The following is an 18,611-nucleotide window of genomic DNA, read 5'->3' on the forward strand; positions in this document are numbered from 1 at the left end:
GAAAAGTCCACTGGTCACCAATTCTGGGAAATTCGTTTGGTCTCTTTTTCCTCTTGTGTGGAACAAATTATTGAATAAAAGTCTGGTATAGTTTTGTTGTGGCCTCTCAGATACATCTTGGACCCACCACAAAGAACACATATAAAATCCCAGGACATCTAGCAATATACATCTTACTTTAAAACAGATAAAAAAAGAAACAGTGGCATCACTTGAAAATCTGCATGTGTAAATGCTGATTTTATTACCAACATGTGTAGATATAGCAAAGTTACTTACCTGTAGCAGGTGTTCTCTGAGAACAGCAGGTATTTATTCTCAAATATGGGTGACATCATCCATGGAACCCAATATGAACAGATAGCAAAGTTATTCATCTGTAGCAGGTGTTCTCCGAAGACAACAGGTATATATTCTCACATATTATTGATGTTCTCCATGGAAACCGGTATGGACAATCAAAAAGTGTACTGTCACTTTAAATTTTGGTCATAGACTAAATCGCGCGAGACAATCGCGTGCGGACATTGCCAGGCAATCGCACGCAGGACGTCAACGCTTTGGATTAAAACACAATTTTAAAGTGCTCCGAGGGTGTGGGGGAAAATCCCCCCCACTTTACTTAGAACAGTTGGCGTTCCCATTGTGGGGGGTGTTGGGGGGAACCCTCCATTATAGAAGAAACAGCCTTTTTAATAATAATAATAATTTTATTTTTATATACCACCATACTGAAAAAGTTCTAGGCGGTTCACAACAAGGTGAGCTAATACATGGGATACAGATAAAATACAAATTAGAATAATGGACTTAAAAACAGATAAAGACAGAAAGCATTTACAATATAATGCAGAAAATACTGGCATGGCAGGGAAAGAAGTAATACATAGAACAGATAAAATACATCAAGTTGAATATAAGGAACTTGATTGAAAAAAATGAAGCAGAATGCATTAAGATACCAGCCTATCAAAGAGTTGAGTCTTTAACAATTTTCTAAAATCAAGATAGGAAGAGACCTCTAACATAATTTTTCCAAGCCATACATTCAATTTAGCGGCTTGAAATAAGAGGGTTCTCTCAAGGAACTTCTTATAACGACAGGATTTTATGGAGGGATATGAAAACAAGTGCATTCTACGTGTGGTCTTTTTGGCATGACTCAAAGAAAAATGAGACTTAAGATAACCTGGTAACAAACCCGAAACTGATTTATAACAAATACAAGAAAATTTGAACAGAATTCTTGACTCTATCGGCAACCAATGGAGTTTCAAATAAAAAGGAGTGATATGCTCCCATTTTTTTAAACCAAAAATGAGGCTAACGGCAGTATTCTGAATCACTCTCAATTTTTTGAAAACTTTGTTGTAAGCACCTAGGTATCTAATGTTACAGTAATCGTGAATACTTAAGATAGAAGACTGTACCAGTAAATGAAAGGAAGTTTTGTTGAAATACTTCTTAATGGTATGAAGCTTCCAAAGCACAGAGATGCATTTCTTAAACAATAAATCCGTATGTTGTTCCAATGTGAGATGTTTATCCAGAGTCACACTCAATATTTTTATGGATTGTTTTATTTTATAGTCCAACCCATTCAAGTGTAATGTTGTATCTTTAATCTTATCGTTGGGAGTTGCTAAAAAAATTGTTTTTTCCGCATTTAATTTCAATTTATAAGCAGTCATTCAAAGTTCAATCTGACTTAAAATAATCGCTAAAAAATTTATGAACTCCGGTGACAGACAAGTTAATGGGATGACTATAGTAATGTCATCCGCATAAATGTAGAACTTGAGCTTTAAACTTTGCAACAAATTTCCCAAGGAAGCAAGATAAATATTAAACAAAGTGGGGGACAGAGGTGAACCCTGCGGGACCCCACAGTTTTTTCAACGATAAGACAAGGTATCTTCTTTAAACACTTGGTACGATCTTTTACCCAGGAAACCACAAAATCAGTTCAAGACATTACCTGCGACTCCAATGGATTCCAAACAATCCAACAAAATAGTATGATCTACCAGATCAAAAGCGCTGCTCAGATCTAGCTGCAGAATTAACACACTTAAACATTGACTGAATAATGAATGCAAATAATCAGAGAGGCCATGATTGTTTCGGTACTAAATCCTGACCAAAAAACAGATTGATTCTCATGCAAAATGCTAAACTTATCCAAGTATGTAACTAATTCAGCGTTTACCAAACCTTCCTGTATCTTAGTAGCCAGAGGAATACTGGCAATAGGTCTAAAATTAGATGCAATGCTGGATGATTCTTTAGTGTTTTTTTTTAATTGGTATAATCACAATTTGACCCTATTCCTCGGGAAATTTCCCTAGGGATAATAAGAAATTAATCCACATCAACAGTTTGGCCTTAAAGTTGACCAGGGCATCTTTCATAATATTTGGAGGACAGCTGCCAAGTCTACAGTATGAGTTAACATACTTATTGTAGAACTTACTAAAGGTTTGCCAGTCAATAGATGTAAAATTATTCCAACTCAGATCTACTCTGGGTGCATCTGCCCCTTGGAGGATGGGAAAACACCAATGATGATTAATAGGATCAATTAACGTAAGCCTCAGTTTTTGAATTTTGGTATTAAAAATATCAGCCAAACTATCAGCAGATAAATTAGATTCTCCGGCAGCAACAGTACATGCCTCCAAATCATAAATATCATTGACTAATTTAAAAAGGCTACTTCTATTGGATGATACATTGCCAATTTTTTGGGCGTAAAAATTTTTTCGTTTCTCCTTTGTCAGTTTTTTGTAATTTTTTGCCTCCAAGCTTCTCTATGCTCTGGCATTCCAGATTTTAACCATTGTCTCTCCAATTTCCTTAGTTCCCTTTTTAACATTAAAAGATCTGAATTAAACCACCCATCTAAATTCCTAAATCTCTTCCTTCTTAGTTTAATAGGGGCCATATCATTTAAAATATAGGTACTAGTATTGATCCATGAATCCATAAATTATTCAATCTCATTGTTATGTTTAGAAACTATATCATAATGGGACCAAAATTCCACAGGGTTAATCAAACCTCTGCTAGCGTGCAATTTTTTATTTCTTGTTTTATTATCATTGTTTTTAGATTGAGTTGTCTTTGATTGCCAGTCAAATTCAAAATTACATAATCTATGATCAGACCATAAAGAATCAGCCCAATTAGCTTGTTTCCAGCAAATTTTAGGATTCACTGGTTCTTTAGAAGAAAAGGTAATAAGATCTAATTGATGACCCATTTGGTGGGTTTTTATTGGGAATGATTTGAAAAAGCCTAGTGAAGAAATAAAAGACCAGAACTCTATGATTTCAGGTTGATCCACTTGCTCTAGATGAATATTGATGTCCCCACTCAATAGGTTATAAGCACCGGTTATTGAATTAGTTATTGAATTTTTCCCTCTTTTTTAGGGAAAAATTAGTTTCCTCTGTAATAGGGGGTTCCCCCATCCCCCCCAAAGGGAGCACCAACAGTTCTAAGTAAAGTGGGGGTTTTTCCCTTCCACGCACCCCCTCGTAGCATTTTAAAATTGTGTTTTAATCCAGCACACTGATGTCCTGCATGCGATTGTCTGCCTGGCAATGTCCACACGCAATTATCTCACGCAGTTTTGACTCATGTCTGTCTGGCAATGTCCATGCAAAATTGCCTCATACGGTTTTGACTCATCACCCAAATTTTAGTTCTGCCCATACCACATGTGCTAGTGTATTCCTGTCCAATGTTGGTTTGCTGGACCTGCAGTTCAGTAAGAAAGATAATAAGCAAACTAGGGGATGTGGGCGGGTTGTGAGAATATATACCTGCTGTCCTTGAAGAACACCTGCTACAGGTGAGTAACTTTGCTTTCTCTAAGGACAAGCAGTTACGTCTTCTCGCAGATGAGACTCCAAAGCTGCCAGGAACATGCCCCTAGGGAAGAGGGCTTCAGTTAACAAACATCAACCTGGCAAACTGAAAGGGCTGGAGGGAGAGTTGGAATTTAGAAAAAGAACACATTTCGTAAAACTGCTTGCCCAAATAGACTGTCCTGTCTGGAATGGTGCTCCAAATAGTGGGAAGTAAAGGTACAGAGTGAGGACGAAGTGGCTGCTTTACAATTGTCCTCAATAGGAGTCGAGCAGCTATGGACTACTGAGGCTGCCACAGCTTGAGAGGTCATTTGAAAAATTAGATCAGTGACCTGACATTGATGCCGGGCAAAATGTTAAAGACTATTAAAAAGAATAAAATTACAAAGTATATAAGCATGGATTGATGAGACAAAGCCAGCATGGATTTAGTCAAGGGAAATCTTATCTCACCAATCTACTACATTTCTTTGAAGGTGTGAATAAAGATGTGGATAAAGGTGAGCTAGACAATATTGTGTATCTAAATTTCAAAAGGCATTTTGAAATGACACCTCTAGAATCAGCCCATCCTGGGCATAAGTGAAAGAAATGCAATTGCCAGCCAATTGGAAAACGTTGACAACCACCATCCTGTTGGGATCAAAAGAAACAAAAAGTTGAGTGGACTTTCTGAAGTCCAGTCTCTATGGTTCTTTAGATAATATCTCCAGAAAAAGAGGGAACCAAATCTACTTAGGCTAGTACAGGTCTATCAGAATCATAGTTCCCCAGTCTTGCCTGATTTTCAGCAACATCTTCCCCATGAGAGAACTGGGAAGATACACATATAAAAGACCTGTCCACCAATGCAGAAGGAAGGCATCTGACACTAGTCTGTCATGTGATCTGTGCCTGGAGCAGTACTGAGGGACTTTGCAATTGTAAGAAGTGGCAAAGTGATCTACCAAGGGAGTGCCCCACTCTCAGAAAATCTAATCTAATCGGGATTTCTTAATTGCAATTTTTCAGTTCAGGTTCAAGGCGATTTACAGGAAAGAAGCCCATATAGCTTCATGGGGAAATAGTTACATCACATTGAAGAAAAAGGTTATACTGTTACAGGGTTGGGGGTGTTTATGCTCTTGTCTATCCAGATAGCTAGCCAGGTATGTTCAAAGAAATAAGCACTCGTAATAAGTTAATGTTTATGTATCCTTCAGTTAAGAACTGTCGTTACAAGAAATTTTTGAATAGAACATTTGCCTTTCAACTAGGCAAACTGAACTCTTGGTTAAGCCCGCTTATTTGTCAAACAGATTCTTATAACATTTTTAGAAAATTTTTAAAAACACACTTGTTTGATAAGTTTGTTAGATAACTATGTAATAACCTGATGTACCTTTCACTGATTGTACAGTTCTTCTTTGTTGTTAACTACCTGGAATTTCATGGTTGGGCGGTATACAAGAATAAATTTATTATTATTATTATTTAAGCAAATATGTTCAATTTGTGAATATCCAGAGATAGATATAAGCACATATTTTATGCAGTTTTCACAGAACTCACCTCATTAATGAATATTGACTGGTATGTGAATTATATGACCCTGAAAAATTATCTCCATAGTTTATTTTCCCTTATTAACATAAACCTTTCAACCCTGGGGGGAAAAAAGAACCTTCCAGTACTGCAGGATAAACACGGAGGGGGCTGATATTCAACCATGGGAGGCAGCCCACATAAGTGCCGCAATCGACACTGACCCCAGATATTCAATGATAGGCTGTTTCTGGTGACCAGCATTGATATCTGGGGCTTAGCCGGAGCTAATGTAACTGGCTAAGTGAATATTCAGCATTAGATGGTTACATTAATAGCGGGTAAATATAGGATTGCTATTTATGTGGTCTGATTTGCCTGATAAACTTAGCCAGAAAAAGCAGGAGGCAGCAGACTTGAAGGTTAGAATGTGAAGACAAGCACACTAATGGGCTAAACATGACATTTTTCCTGAACTATACATATGTCAACTTCGAATGATGTCTGTTATATTTCAAATTGCCCACCTGTGGCCAAGGGCACAAAATACTGGCCCAGATTGATCAGGCCCATGAGCACGGAAAAACAACCTTTGCTTAGTAGTTACACTTTTCCCTCATCACTTTCCTTACACCGGTCCCCAGAACCTTAGAGTCTTCCAGTTTCACTTCCAGCCTTCCTCCTCTTCCTAATTTTTTTTTTTCAGCAGGCAGTTTTACCATACTGATTTCTGTTCTTTTTTTTTTTTTTCTTCGCTTTATCAGATATTCTTTGTTGTTCTTGTGATCAGAAAAGAGATTAAAGATTCTAGGTTTGATGTTCTAATCCACGTAAAACAAATAGCTTGCCCAGGGTTAGTATACTTCCAGTACAAAGAGCTTTCCAGAAGCTGGGAGAGGGAATAAGGTCCTTGGTAAGGACTGTAGCTTCTTTTGAAATACTATCTGCATACAGAAGGGGGTTAGGAAAGACTACATATTTATATTTGAGGGGATAGTAATAGCATCGGCTTCTAGAACTATACGTGCCATGTTAGTATGGAGCAGGGGATTATATGTAGTGAAGGAAGGAGGCTTGAATATAAACCAAGACCTCCATTTTCGGACTGATTTTTTTGGACCAAAAATCTCAGTTTGTATTTTAGTATATATGGTAACTAAAGAGATTCATATCTTGTGCATTTATGCCACGGAGTTAATAAAACATCTATATCATATTTTCTGGTCTTGGCCAAGGCCCTTCCAGTACAGTCTACTTCCGGCCCTGGTCCCACTCCCAGTTCCACTTCCTACAAATTAAGCCTGCTTCAGATTCTTTCCAACATAAAACTAAACTATATAAATTAGAAATTTCACAATTTCACAATTAAAATAAGCATTATACTATAAAGAGATACATGGGAAAAAAAATTACCCAAGGTGAAATCAAACCTGTGCTCAAAATTTTTCTTACCATAGAAAAGGTATTTCAGGAAATATTTTTTTTCATATTGCTTCAATGTAGTTGCAAAATGAAGAGAGCATGTATACATTCCACTCATTTCTTCTTTAAAGAGTCTGATTATAAGAGTTCCCGTAGGAGTTACTACCACATTACTGGAATCTAAGAAAAAAAAAAAAATAGCAAGCAATTAAGTTGACATAAAGTAGTGTGGTTGATGTGTTACTTCATTTTAAAAGTTAATAATTAGACATAATGTATAAAAAGAAAAATAAGATTACACTTGTTTTATTGGACTAACATAATACATTTTTGACTATCTTTTGATGATCAGAAGCTTCTTCCTCAGATTAGAACATAATATATAACATAAAGCCTTTTATAAAAGTGATGGTAGTGAGTCCCTGTGCAGCAAAAGTGATGCAGCCCATAGGAATTCAATGAGCTGTATCACATTTGCTGCACAATCTCAGCTACCATGACCCCATTACTCCAGCACTCTATGCAGCTCACTGGTTACCAGTCAAAAAGCGATGCATCTTCAAAGCCCTGGTCATGACACACAAGAGATTCTACCAAAAAACCCCAGCGGTGCTGTTAAGGAGTTGAAGCTGCAGGCTCAGCCGTCCACTTCCTAGTTCAAGGTCATGAGTGGCTCTAATTCTCAGACATCCTTTTTTCCAGTGCATCCAGACATTAATGCTCTAGTTACAGAGCCAAAGGGTCTTTAAGAATTGCTAAACTGTGTCTAGAGTATCCCATGGCAGCTGAGTTCAAGCAGCTGTTTAATCAGCCGAAAGTGGACTCTGTGGTGGCTCAGGTCACCGAACATATGGCTCTCCCGAGTGAAGGAGGAATTATCCTAAACGATGCACAAGATTACAAGGTAGACATGATTTTGAAGAAACAATTTGAAACTCTAGCTCTGGGAATCAAAGCAGCGGCGGCAGCTTCTTTTGCTGCTTGTGCCTTATTTATTTTGATTTCTATCCCATTCTCCCAGAAGCTCAGAACGGGTTACAAGTAGATATTAACAATCGTTTGAAAACAGACTAGTCATGACAGCAAATAGGTTACAGTAGACAATAACAGAGCGTATTCTAGAAACCAGACTGGTCATAGCGGAGTACTAGGAGAAGTATATTGAGGAGGCAGTTTTTAATGGCCCGATTGGCAGAAGAGGAAGGTCTTTACTGTTCTGCGGAATGTCATTAGTGAGTCTAGCAACCTGATCTGTATGGGTAGTTGGTTCCATAGCTGAGGTAGGAAATGGCTGTAGGATCGTTTGTACGCCGTACTCATTCGGAGGGATCTCCCTGCGGGAATGCTGAGTCTTTGTTCTGCTTTGGACATTTGGAACATGGTGAAGGCTAAGCAGGCATCTCCTGATTCACCTTGTAAGGTCGCTAGGGTGACGGGTAAGCTTTATCCTATCCCCTTGGAAGATAAGGAGTCCCTAAAGCCACTCACTGTAGATGCAGTTGTGACAGCAAGTACCAAGAAGACTACTATTCCAGTAGATCAGTGTCCCGCAAACTTTTCCAGCTGGCGGCACAATAAATCCAGTACCCCGGCCGGAAGACACCCGGAAGTTGACGCGATGACTTCACGTGTATTTGTGATGTCATTGCATCAATGTCCGCCCATGCGCGGAAGCCTGTCTTGCTAGGCACACTGGTGTTACGTGGCACAGTTTGCGATAACACTGCAGTAGATGGTAGTGCTGCACTTAGAGACCTTCAGGATAGGAACATTGGAGCCTCTTCTGACGCATAGGTTTGATCTTTCAGTGCTGGCTCTTCAGGTGTCCATGTGTGGTGACCTGGTCACCAAAGCTTCCTTTCGCTGGGCTGAAAAGTTGTAGGATGGTCCTCCTTTCGATAAGTGTCTTGGTACAGGAAGTGGCCAAGATGATATGGGGCATCCTTACTGGCTGATACTCTCTCTGGTATATTGTGAGTGTCGGCCAAAAACATGTCTCTGGTTGTGGCGGCAGCGTTCCACAAAGCATTGTGGCTTCAAGGATGGGCTGCTGATAACAGCTTCTAAATTTAACTCTGTTCTCTCCCCTTTTGCGGATGTATGCTTTTTAGAGAAGAGAGTTGGGTCTGGACAATGCCAAAGTTCCCCATTTACCTGAGGGCAGGGCTTGTCGGCATGTGGTAGATTTAGGGAGGCCAAAAGTTATTGCCCTGGTATGTCTCTGAGGGTTTGGGGTGTTTTTCAGTGCAAAATCCCCGGGTCCGGACGGAATTCATCCAAGGGTTCTGAAGGAATTAAGGGAGGAGATAGTGGAACTACTGCAGCAAATTTGCAATCTATCCCTGAAAACAGGCATGATCCCGGAGGACTGGAAGATAGCCAACGTTACGCCCATCTTTAAAAAGGGATCAAGAGGTGACTCGGGAAACTACAGACCGGTGAGTTTGACCTCAGTCCCGGGTAAAATGGCAGAAGCACTGATAAAAGAAAACATCAATGAACATTTTGAAAGAAACGAACTTCTGATAACCAGCCAACATGGTTTCTGCAAGGGGAGATTGTGCCTAACAAACTTATTGCACTTCTTCAAAGGAATTAACAAATGGATGGACATGGGAGACCCCATAGATATCATATATCTAGATTTCCAAAAAGCCTTTGACAAGGTGCCCCATGAACGCCTACTCCGGAAACTGAAGAACCATGGGGTGGAAGGAGATGTACATAGCTGGATCAGAAACTGGTTGGTGGGTAGGAAACAGAGAGTAGGGGTGAAGGGCCACTACTTGGACTGGAGGAGGGTCACGAGTGGGTCCCGCAGGGCTCGGTGCTCAGGCCGCTGCTATTTAATATATTCATAAATGATCTAGAAACAGGGACGAAGTGCGAAATAATAAAATTTGCAGACGACACCAAACTATTTAGTGGACTGCGAAGAATTGCAAAGGAACTTGAACAAACTAGGGGAATGGGCGACAAGATGGCAGATGAAGCTCAACGTTGAGAAATATAAAGTATTACATGTGGGAAACAGAAACCCGAGGTACAGCTATACAATGGGAGGGATGTTACTGAATGAGAGTACCAAAGAAAGGGACTTGGGGGTGATGGTGGACATGATATTGAAGCCGACGGCACAGTGCACAGCGGCCGCTAAGAAGGCAAACAGAATGCTAGGCATAATCAAGAAGGGTATTACAACCAGAACGAAAGAAGTTATCCTGCAATTGTATCGGACGATGGTGTGTCCGCATCTGGAGTACTGCGTCCAATATTGGTCGCCATACCTTAAGAAAGACATGGCGTTACTCGAGAGGGTTCAGAGGAGAGCGACGCGTCTGATAAAGGGGATGGAAAACCTTTCATACGCTGAGAGATTGGAGAAACTGGGTCTCTTTTCCCTGGAGAAGAGGAGACTTACAGAGGATATGATAGAGACTTATAAGATCATGAAGGACATAGAGAGAGTAGAGAGGGACAGATTCTTCAAACTTTCGAATAATAAAAGAACAAGAGGGCATTCAGAAAAGTTGAAAGGGGACAGATTCAAAACGAATGCTAGGAAGTTCTTCTTTACCCAACGTGTGGTGAACACCTGGAATGCGCTTCCAGAGAGTGTAATAGGGCAGAGTACGGTACTGGGGTTCAAGAAAGGATTGGACAATTTCCTGCTGGAAAAGGCGATAGAGGGGTATAGATAGAGGATTACTGCACAGGTCCTGGACCTGTTGGGCCGCTGCGTGAGTGAACTGCTGGGCACGATGGACCTCAGGTCTGACCCAACAGAGGCATTGCTTATGTTCTTATGTCCCAGTCCTTTCAGAGTGGGAGCTGTGGTGGTTTAGATTCGGGCTCGGGGGCCTCTGGGCAGGTGTACAGTTTCCAATGAAGGTGTCGGGTTCCAGCCTCTGGTGCCAGTGGGGGCTCAGTTACAGTGCTTTTTACCAGAGGTGGACCTAGGTTATGATGGGCCAGTGGATTCTGGAGGTGATTCAAGACTACCACACTGGAGTTCGAGCAGCTGCTATTGGATCTGTTTTTGGAGTCTCTGTGTCATTTCCATTTCAAGGTGGGAGCAATATGGGACACCTTCCAGCATCTCATTCAATTAGAGGCCATGGTATCAGTGCCCAAGGGGGAAGAGAGATGTTATTTCATCTGCTTTGTGGTTCCCAAAAAGGATGGTACCTTTTGTACCATTCCGGATCTCAGATATCTGGTGGAGAGACAGAAAGAAGAGAAATAATGATAGAAGGAGAAAAAAAAGGGGGGGTCACGTGATGTACTCAACCTGATCAGACGTGTCTGAGTACCTCTCCCGAACTCTGGGCTGATTTTTTCGCTATATCCCGCTAAACTTCTGCCTTCTCAGCCTGCTTCCTTTTTACATCGATTGGGGCAAGTCGCTGGTCACCCGCCCATACCTTTTCTGGCCAGGGTTTTACAGCATGCCAGCCAGAGCCCCGAAGTCTGATAAGTCTTGAGAGGCCCTGCTACACCGGCTAAGATAGCGGCGCAAACTCCACCTGAGCGCATGCAGCCTAACCCGACCATCATGCTGCAGGCTGACACGATCGAAGAGCTGAAGAAACATCTTACTGCATTTCTGGATGATAAACTCACCAGATTGCAGTCAACGGTTGATGGCCTTAAAGACACGGTCGAACGGCAGCATACTCGCCTGCAACATGTGGAGGAGCGGGTCTCGGCGCAGGAAGACCGTATGGCGGCTCTGGAGGCGGGTGCCCGGGCCCTGGAGGATAAATGTCGCAAGTTGGAGGACAGGGCTGAGGATATTGAGAACCGGAGCCGTAGAAATAATGTCCAGAATCAATTTCGGGCAATGACTTGCACGCCTTGGTCTCCACATGGCTACCCAAGGAGCTGGGGATGGATACAGGGGGTTCGCCCCTGTTGATCGAGAGAGTGCATCGGATTGGGGTTCGCCGGGATGGAGATCAGAAGCCGCGGCCCGTCATTGCCCGCATTCTAAACTTTGCCGACAAGACCCAACTTATGCTCCACTACAAAACGAAGGGCAGTGTCTTGTATGAGGGCCAGCGGCTTCTTTTGTTCCAGGACTACTCCCCTCAGGTTTCAGAGCAGCGTCGTGCAATGGCCCCATATTGTACACAGCTTCACCAGAAATAGCTGCGTTTTGCTTTACAATATCCGGCAAAATTGAGAGTCCACCATGCCAACAAGACACTCTATTTCACAACCCCGGCGGAGATCCGTTCCTTCCTGGAGGGCCTGCCAGGCTGACTATCTTACCTCCACGGTCCCTGTGAACCCTGACACTGACCACTAGCCTTGTACTGGGGACTGGACTTTGCTACTCACTCCATGATGATGATCCCCTGCAGCGGACTCGACGCCATTGACTATTTGTGATTCTTACTTTCCCTTTCTCATTTTTTCCCTCATCCTCCTACCTCTTGGCTTCTGTGGCCTCCTGGGATCCTGGCGTGACCTGTTGATTCCCCTCGGAGGAGTGAGCTGGCGATCTCTCGTCTTTAGGCCGATGGGGCACGGCTTAGAGGCCCCGTCTATTTCTATTTCTTTCGGTCTTGCACCTGCTGACTGCCTCTTGTACCCGGTGCGTGTCACTGTCCTTTCTTGGAGGAGTCTTGGACCTATGTGATGACTCTATGGGACTGCTTCTGCTTGTTGCCGCCTTCCTGGCTCTTGATATCGGCTGGGAGACCGGCGAGAGTTCTGTGGACTTGTTGTTCATTCTAGCTTTCTGTTTTCCTCTCTCTTCTTGTCTTATCCCCACCTGGGGTTCTGTTTACTTTCGCACTGTTGTTTTTTCTCTTTTTCTTCCTACCCCCATGGCTGCAGTGTGTGGAACCCCTGGACTGTCAGCCTGCAGATGGGGGACCTGGTTTCTGCCCTTCCCTGTGACTGGACTGGTAGTCCATGGACGTTTTCTTCAGAGTCTCCTGCAGTCTTTTATCTTTCTTTCTCTCTCGACTTCTTACTTTCCTTTGATGTGCTTTGAGGTGGGTTCTGGGGGTGGTCTGGGTTTGAATCTGCTGGTGTTGCTGTCACCCGGATCTTGTGGGCTTATTGGAGATGGTACTGTGGTACATTTGTGCCCCGATCCCAACTTGTTTTTCTTTTTCTTATCTACTTAAAAGGTTTTCCATCTGCTTGGCCGCCTCTATTTGGTCTGCTGGGGATTTCTTCTTGGGCATGCGGGGATCACCCTCCTTTGTTTTCTTTTGGGAGGCAGGGGCTTGTGGTTCGTCTCCGGAGCTCTTTTTTAGTTCTGCCAGGTGGGTGGCTCTGGTTAAGGAATAGGGGTGGGGGGGTCGCAGGGAGTTTTTGTTTTGATGGGTAAGATTTGGTGGGCAGAGGACTGTTCGGATTCTAGTTTGGGTACGGTCTGGGATGCTTAGGGGTTTGGTTGGGAGCCTGTGCTAGTTTAGCGGGATTTTTCTTTCTGGTTGATATTGGCAAGGGTTTCGGGAGAGGGGAGTGCTGGTTGAGTGCATGCAGTTTTTCTTGGGTTTGGGGTATTGGAAAGTTAGGGGAGGACTTTCCGGGAGCGGGGAGTGGGATGGTAGAATGGGAGGGGTGCGTGTGGTATGGCTGTGGATGTATGCGAGGTGGTGTATGAGTCGGTGGGGAGGGGAAGGGGCAGAGAGTGGTGCTGACTGGGGGACCGGAGGGCATGCGGGACTAATGTTCTTCCCTGGAGCCGGGCTTAGCTGGGAGGTCCGGTCTCTGGCTTGTTTTTCTTTACTTGTGAACAGATTGTTGTGGTGGCTTTTTCTGCTTAGCAGCTATAGTTAATTTAACTGTAATTACTCTGAATGTAGATGGTATACACTCTCCAATTAAACGCAAGAAAATTCTCACTTGGCTTCGGCAACACCACGTTGACGTAGCCTTCCTACAGGAAACCCATCTGACGAGTACTGAGCATGAGAAGCTGCGTAGAGAATGGGTGGGAGATGTGAGTTATTCTGCTTATAATGGTAGACAAAGAGGGGTGGCTATTCTAGTGCACAAACATCTACCGTTCCACATTCACAAGACCATTCCAGATAAGGATGGCCGTTACATTCTTGCCTTGGGGGAGGTCTGGGGCTCTCAACTCCTCTTTTGCAACCTTTATGCCCCGAATGTTTATAGTCATAGTTTTTACTCTGGGCTGCTGGGCATAATAGCACAATATCCCACTTATCAATTGATTGTGGGGGGGGGGGTGGGATTTCAATTGTACTGCTGACCCAACTTTGGACTGCTCTCCTGCCAAGCCGAGGCCTCGAAATTATGCTCGCATGGGGGTGAACTTTTTATGTGATCATCTGGCGGTGGTGGACGCCTGGAGAACTCTTCATCCGTTTGATAGGGAATACACATTTTATTCTAATCCACACTCTATGTATTCCTGTCTGGACTATGTTCTGGTGTCGACTACTCTTTTTTCCCGTGTGGACAAAGTTATCATTGAAGACACCTCACTCTCTGATCATTCGGCGGTAGTGCTTACTTTGGGGATCACTGGCATGAAGGGGGATAGAACTTGGCAGTTCCCTGCTGCTTTTATTCGGACCGGGATTTCGGAATATATTTGCGGGCTCACTGGCTGGAGTATACCACACATAACAACACCCCTGATGTGGAACCTGAGGTGTTTTGGGACGCCTCTAAAGCGGTAATGCGGGGCCATATTATTCAATATGTTGCTACTAAACGAAAACGGTAGGGAGAGAAACTTCTTGCTCTTGCGGAACGGTTGGCGGCGTTTCGCAAACGTCACTGGACGTCTTTGACGGAGTCGGATGGACAGCAGATTAAATCTCTTCGTCTTCAGATAAATGAGATCTTGGACTACCGTGCTCGCCAGGATATTTATTATCAGAAGTTTCGTCTTTATCAGTGGGGCGGTAAGGCGGGCAAACTTCTTGCAAATCTGGTTCAGCCTTATCGGAAAAAACAAATTATTCGACAGGTGAAAAATGCTAGAGGGGATAGTTTTACTCAGGAAGCCCAAATCCGGGAACAATTCGTGGATTTTTATAGCGCTCTTTATGCACGACGGGATTTCACTGAGGATGATCGAGATCGTTTTTTCCGGGATATTCGTCTTCCGCGAATTTCTACTGAACAGGCAGAACAACTGAGTGCTCCTATTTCCCTAGAGGAAGTTCGTTCGGGGATCCGAAAGCTGAAGCTTACCAAGTCTCCAGGACCTGATGGCTTTGGTCCAGAGTTTTACAGACTTTTGCCTGATCTTCTTGCGCAGCCATTGGGGAACTTTTTTAACTTAACTTTCTATCCACATCTGCATCGGGCCTCCGGAACAATTTAGCGCATATCACCCTGCTCCCTAAACCCGGAAATGACCTTACGCAGGTAGGTTCCTACCGCCCGATTTCGTTGTTGAACCAAGATGTTAAATTGTTGGCTTCTATTCTGGAAGCCCGACTGAATTTGGTCCTGCCCCAGCTCATCGCGGAGGATCTTGTAGGTTTTGTCCCCCAGCGGTATGCCTCTATGAATCTCCTTAAAGCATTGTCGGCGCTCCATGAACATCGGGATGGAGGGGGTACCTCTGCGATTGTTGGGTTGGACATGGAGAAGGCCTTTGACAGCATTTTGTGGCAGTACTTTTTTTGGGTGTTACAGGAGTATGGCTTGACTGGGAACTTTCTTATGTGGATTCAGGGCTTATATACATTGCCGCAGGCACGACTTATCATTAATGGAGGCCTTTCCCCTTCCTTTCCGCTCTGTAGGGGGATGCGTCAGGGGTGCCCCCTCTCTCCACTTCTATTCGTCTTAGCTCTTGAACCGCTCGCCACTAAGATCCGCACTAGTCCTATGTTGCATGGTATCCAAATTGGGAGCGTAGAGTGCCGTATCACGTTGTTTGCGGATGATATCTTACTCTTTTTGGATCAGGCCCCCCCTTCACTTGCCGGTGGCGTTGCGTTTAGTAGCGGAATTTGGAGTCTTGTCGGGTCTTCAAGTAAACTGTGCCAAGTCTGAACTACTCCCTTTGTCAGGACTGGGCCCAGAACACTGGCATGCTGCTTTGCAGATTCCACCAGTGCGCAAACCGATGCGATATCTTGGTATTTATTTACATACAGACCCTCAGGAGAGAGGATTGGCTAGTGACCTGTCTCCCAGGAGCAAGAACGAAGGACATCATTGACAAGATTGAAAGAATCCTGGAAGGAGCAGAGATGGAAGAGACAGCAGTGATAGTCCACGTTGGGACGAACAATGTCACCAGGAGAGACTACAGCAAGAATGCACTGACTGAACAGTTCAAGATCTTAGGAAGGAAACTGAAGATGAGGACCCAGAGGATAGCCTTCTCAGAGATCCTACCAGTACCGAGGGCAGAAACGAAGAGGCAGACGGAGCTACAATCAATTAATGCATGGATGAGAAGATGGTGTGAGGAAGAGGGTTTTCTCTTCGTTAGAAACTGGACAACGTTCTGGGGAAAGAACAAGCTTTTCAAGAAGGATGGTCTACACCTGAGCAAGGCGGGAACTAGACAACTAGCAAATAACGTCAGAAAAGCGATAGAGCAAGCTTTAAACTAAGTAGAAGGGGAAAGCCGACAGTCGACCTGGTATCGACGGTTCGGGAAACAGTATCCAGCGAGGGTACTGAGGGGGAAGATTGCGGGGAAGACACAAGTGGCAAGCAACAGACTATGAACAAACAAGGGAGTCAGATGAAGCGAGAGGGGGACAGGATGAACATACTACAAGGGGATGTCAAAATGGGACTGGATGATGAGAAGGAACAAGAGGAGGACAATAGGAACACGCCACAAGGGGAAGGCAATAGGAATCTACCACAAAGAGAAGACAAAAGAGACAATACTCAGGAGTTGGCAGGTCAGGAAGGGGACAGAATGAAGAATGGAATGCAAGGGAAAATAGCGAGGAAGGGAAAATGCCAGGACTTGAACTGCATGAATACTAATGCAAGGAGCCTAAAGAACAAAATGGGGGAACTAGAAGTCATGGCCAATAATGAGAGACTAGACATCATAGGGATCACGGAAACATGGTGGAACGAGGAAAACAAATGGGACATAGTACTGCCAGGATACAAACTCTACCGAAAAGACAGGACTTACCAGAAAGGAGGAGGAATAGCACTATACATAAGGGACACCATTCACTCAACCACTGTGGACACAGCAGCAACAAATGCCCAACTGGAGTCATTGTGGGTCAAAGTACCAGGAAGCAACGGATCCGAGATAAAGATGGGACTGTTCTACCGTCCACCTGGGCAAACTGAAGCTGAAGATACAGAAATGGTTGCCGAGCTGAGAAGGGAATGCAAGAACCCAAACACCATAGTTATGGGAGATTTCAACTATCCTGGGATAGACTGGTGTCTTGGAAATTCAAAATGTGCAAGGGAAACGGAGTTAATGGAAGCTGTTCAGGACTGCTTCATGGAACAACTTGTCGAGGCACCAACGAGAGGATCAGCGATTCTGAATCTGATCCTCAATGGGCTGAAAGGACCCGCAAAGGGTGTGGAGGTCATGGGACCACTAGGAACCAGTGACCACAACATGATTCAGTTCAAAGTGCAAGTAGGATTACCTAAGGGAAAGAGAACCAAGGCAACGTTTAACTTCAAGAAAGGGAACTATGATGCCATGAGACAAATAGTGAGAAAGAAGCTCAGAAACAGCTCCAAGGAAACTCGGACTGTGGAACAAGCCTGGTCCCTATTCAAGGACACAGTAAACAAGGCGCAAAACCTATATATACCAAGATTTAGGAAAGGATCCAAAAAGAATCAGACAAAGGACCCTGCATGGATAACCAGTGAAGTAAAGAAAGTGATAGGAGACAAGAAAAAATCATTTCGGAAGTGGAAAAAAGACAAAACCGAAGGAAATTGGAGAGAGCACAGGAAGCATCAAAAAGAATGTCACCGAGTAGTCAGGAAAGCCAAGAAAGAGTATGAGGAGAGACTGGCCATGGAAGCAAGAAATTTCAAACCATTTTTCCGATATGTGAAAGTGAAACAGCCAGCGAGGGAGGTGGTGGGACCCCTGGATGAGAGTGACCGGAAGGGAGTGGTGAAAGAGGAAAAAGAGGTGGCTGGTAGGCTAAACAAGTTCTTCTCGTCGGTCTTTACAATAGAAGACACATCCAGTGTGCCAGAACCGGAAAAAATCTTCAGGGGAGATCAAGAGGGGAAATTATCATGCATGGAGGTAAACCTCGAAGACGTTCTCAGGCAGATAGATAGATTAAAAACTGACAAAGCTCCAGGCCCAGACGGAATCCACCCGAGAATACTGAAAGAGCTCAGAGATGAAACAGCAGAGTTACTGTGGCATATTTGCAACCTGTCCTTGAGAACAGGGGTAATTCCGGAGGACTGGAAGATAGCGAATGTTACACCGATCTTCAAAAAAGGATCGAGAAGCGACCCGGGAAACTACAGACCAGTGAGCTTAACCTCTGTTCCGGGGAAGATGGCCGAATCACTGATTAGGGAAGGTATCAATGAGCATATAGAAAAAAATAATTTGATGAGATCAAGCCAGCATGGTTTCTGTAAAGGCCGATCATGCCAGACGAATCTACTGCATTTCTTTGAGGGGATAAGTAAACAATTGGACCAAGGTGACCCCGTAGACATCGTATATCTAGATTTCCAGAAAGCCTTCGACAAGGTGCCCCATGAACGCCTACTGAAGAAACTGTGGAGTCACAGGGTGGAAGGGGACGTGCACAGATGGATCAAAAATTGGCTGGCGGACAGGAAGCAGAGGGT

The 18,611-nt window shown here is 43.7% G+C and overlaps 1 protein-coding gene across 2 annotated transcripts in view; it reads right to left on the reverse strand.

Moving 5' to 3' along the window:
• Positions 1–18,611, reverse strand: part of ZPBP (zona pellucida binding protein) — a 263,439-nt gene that overhangs the window by 141,653 nt on the left and 103,175 nt on the right. For both annotated transcript variants that reach the window (XM_033930478.1, XM_033930479.1), the window contains exon 4: positions 6,852–7,001. In XM_033930478.1, coding sequence (XP_033786369.1) covers positions 6,852–7,001 — 150 coding nt within the window. The remainder of the gene's footprint in view (positions 1–6,851; positions 7,002–18,611) is intronic.

The sequence above is a fragment of the Geotrypetes seraphini genome, chromosome 2 (assembly GCF_902459505.1).
Source record: "Geotrypetes seraphini chromosome 2, aGeoSer1.1, whole genome shotgun sequence".
In the NCBI taxonomy this organism is placed as follows: domain Eukaryota; kingdom Metazoa; phylum Chordata; class Amphibia; order Gymnophiona; family Dermophiidae; genus Geotrypetes; species Geotrypetes seraphini.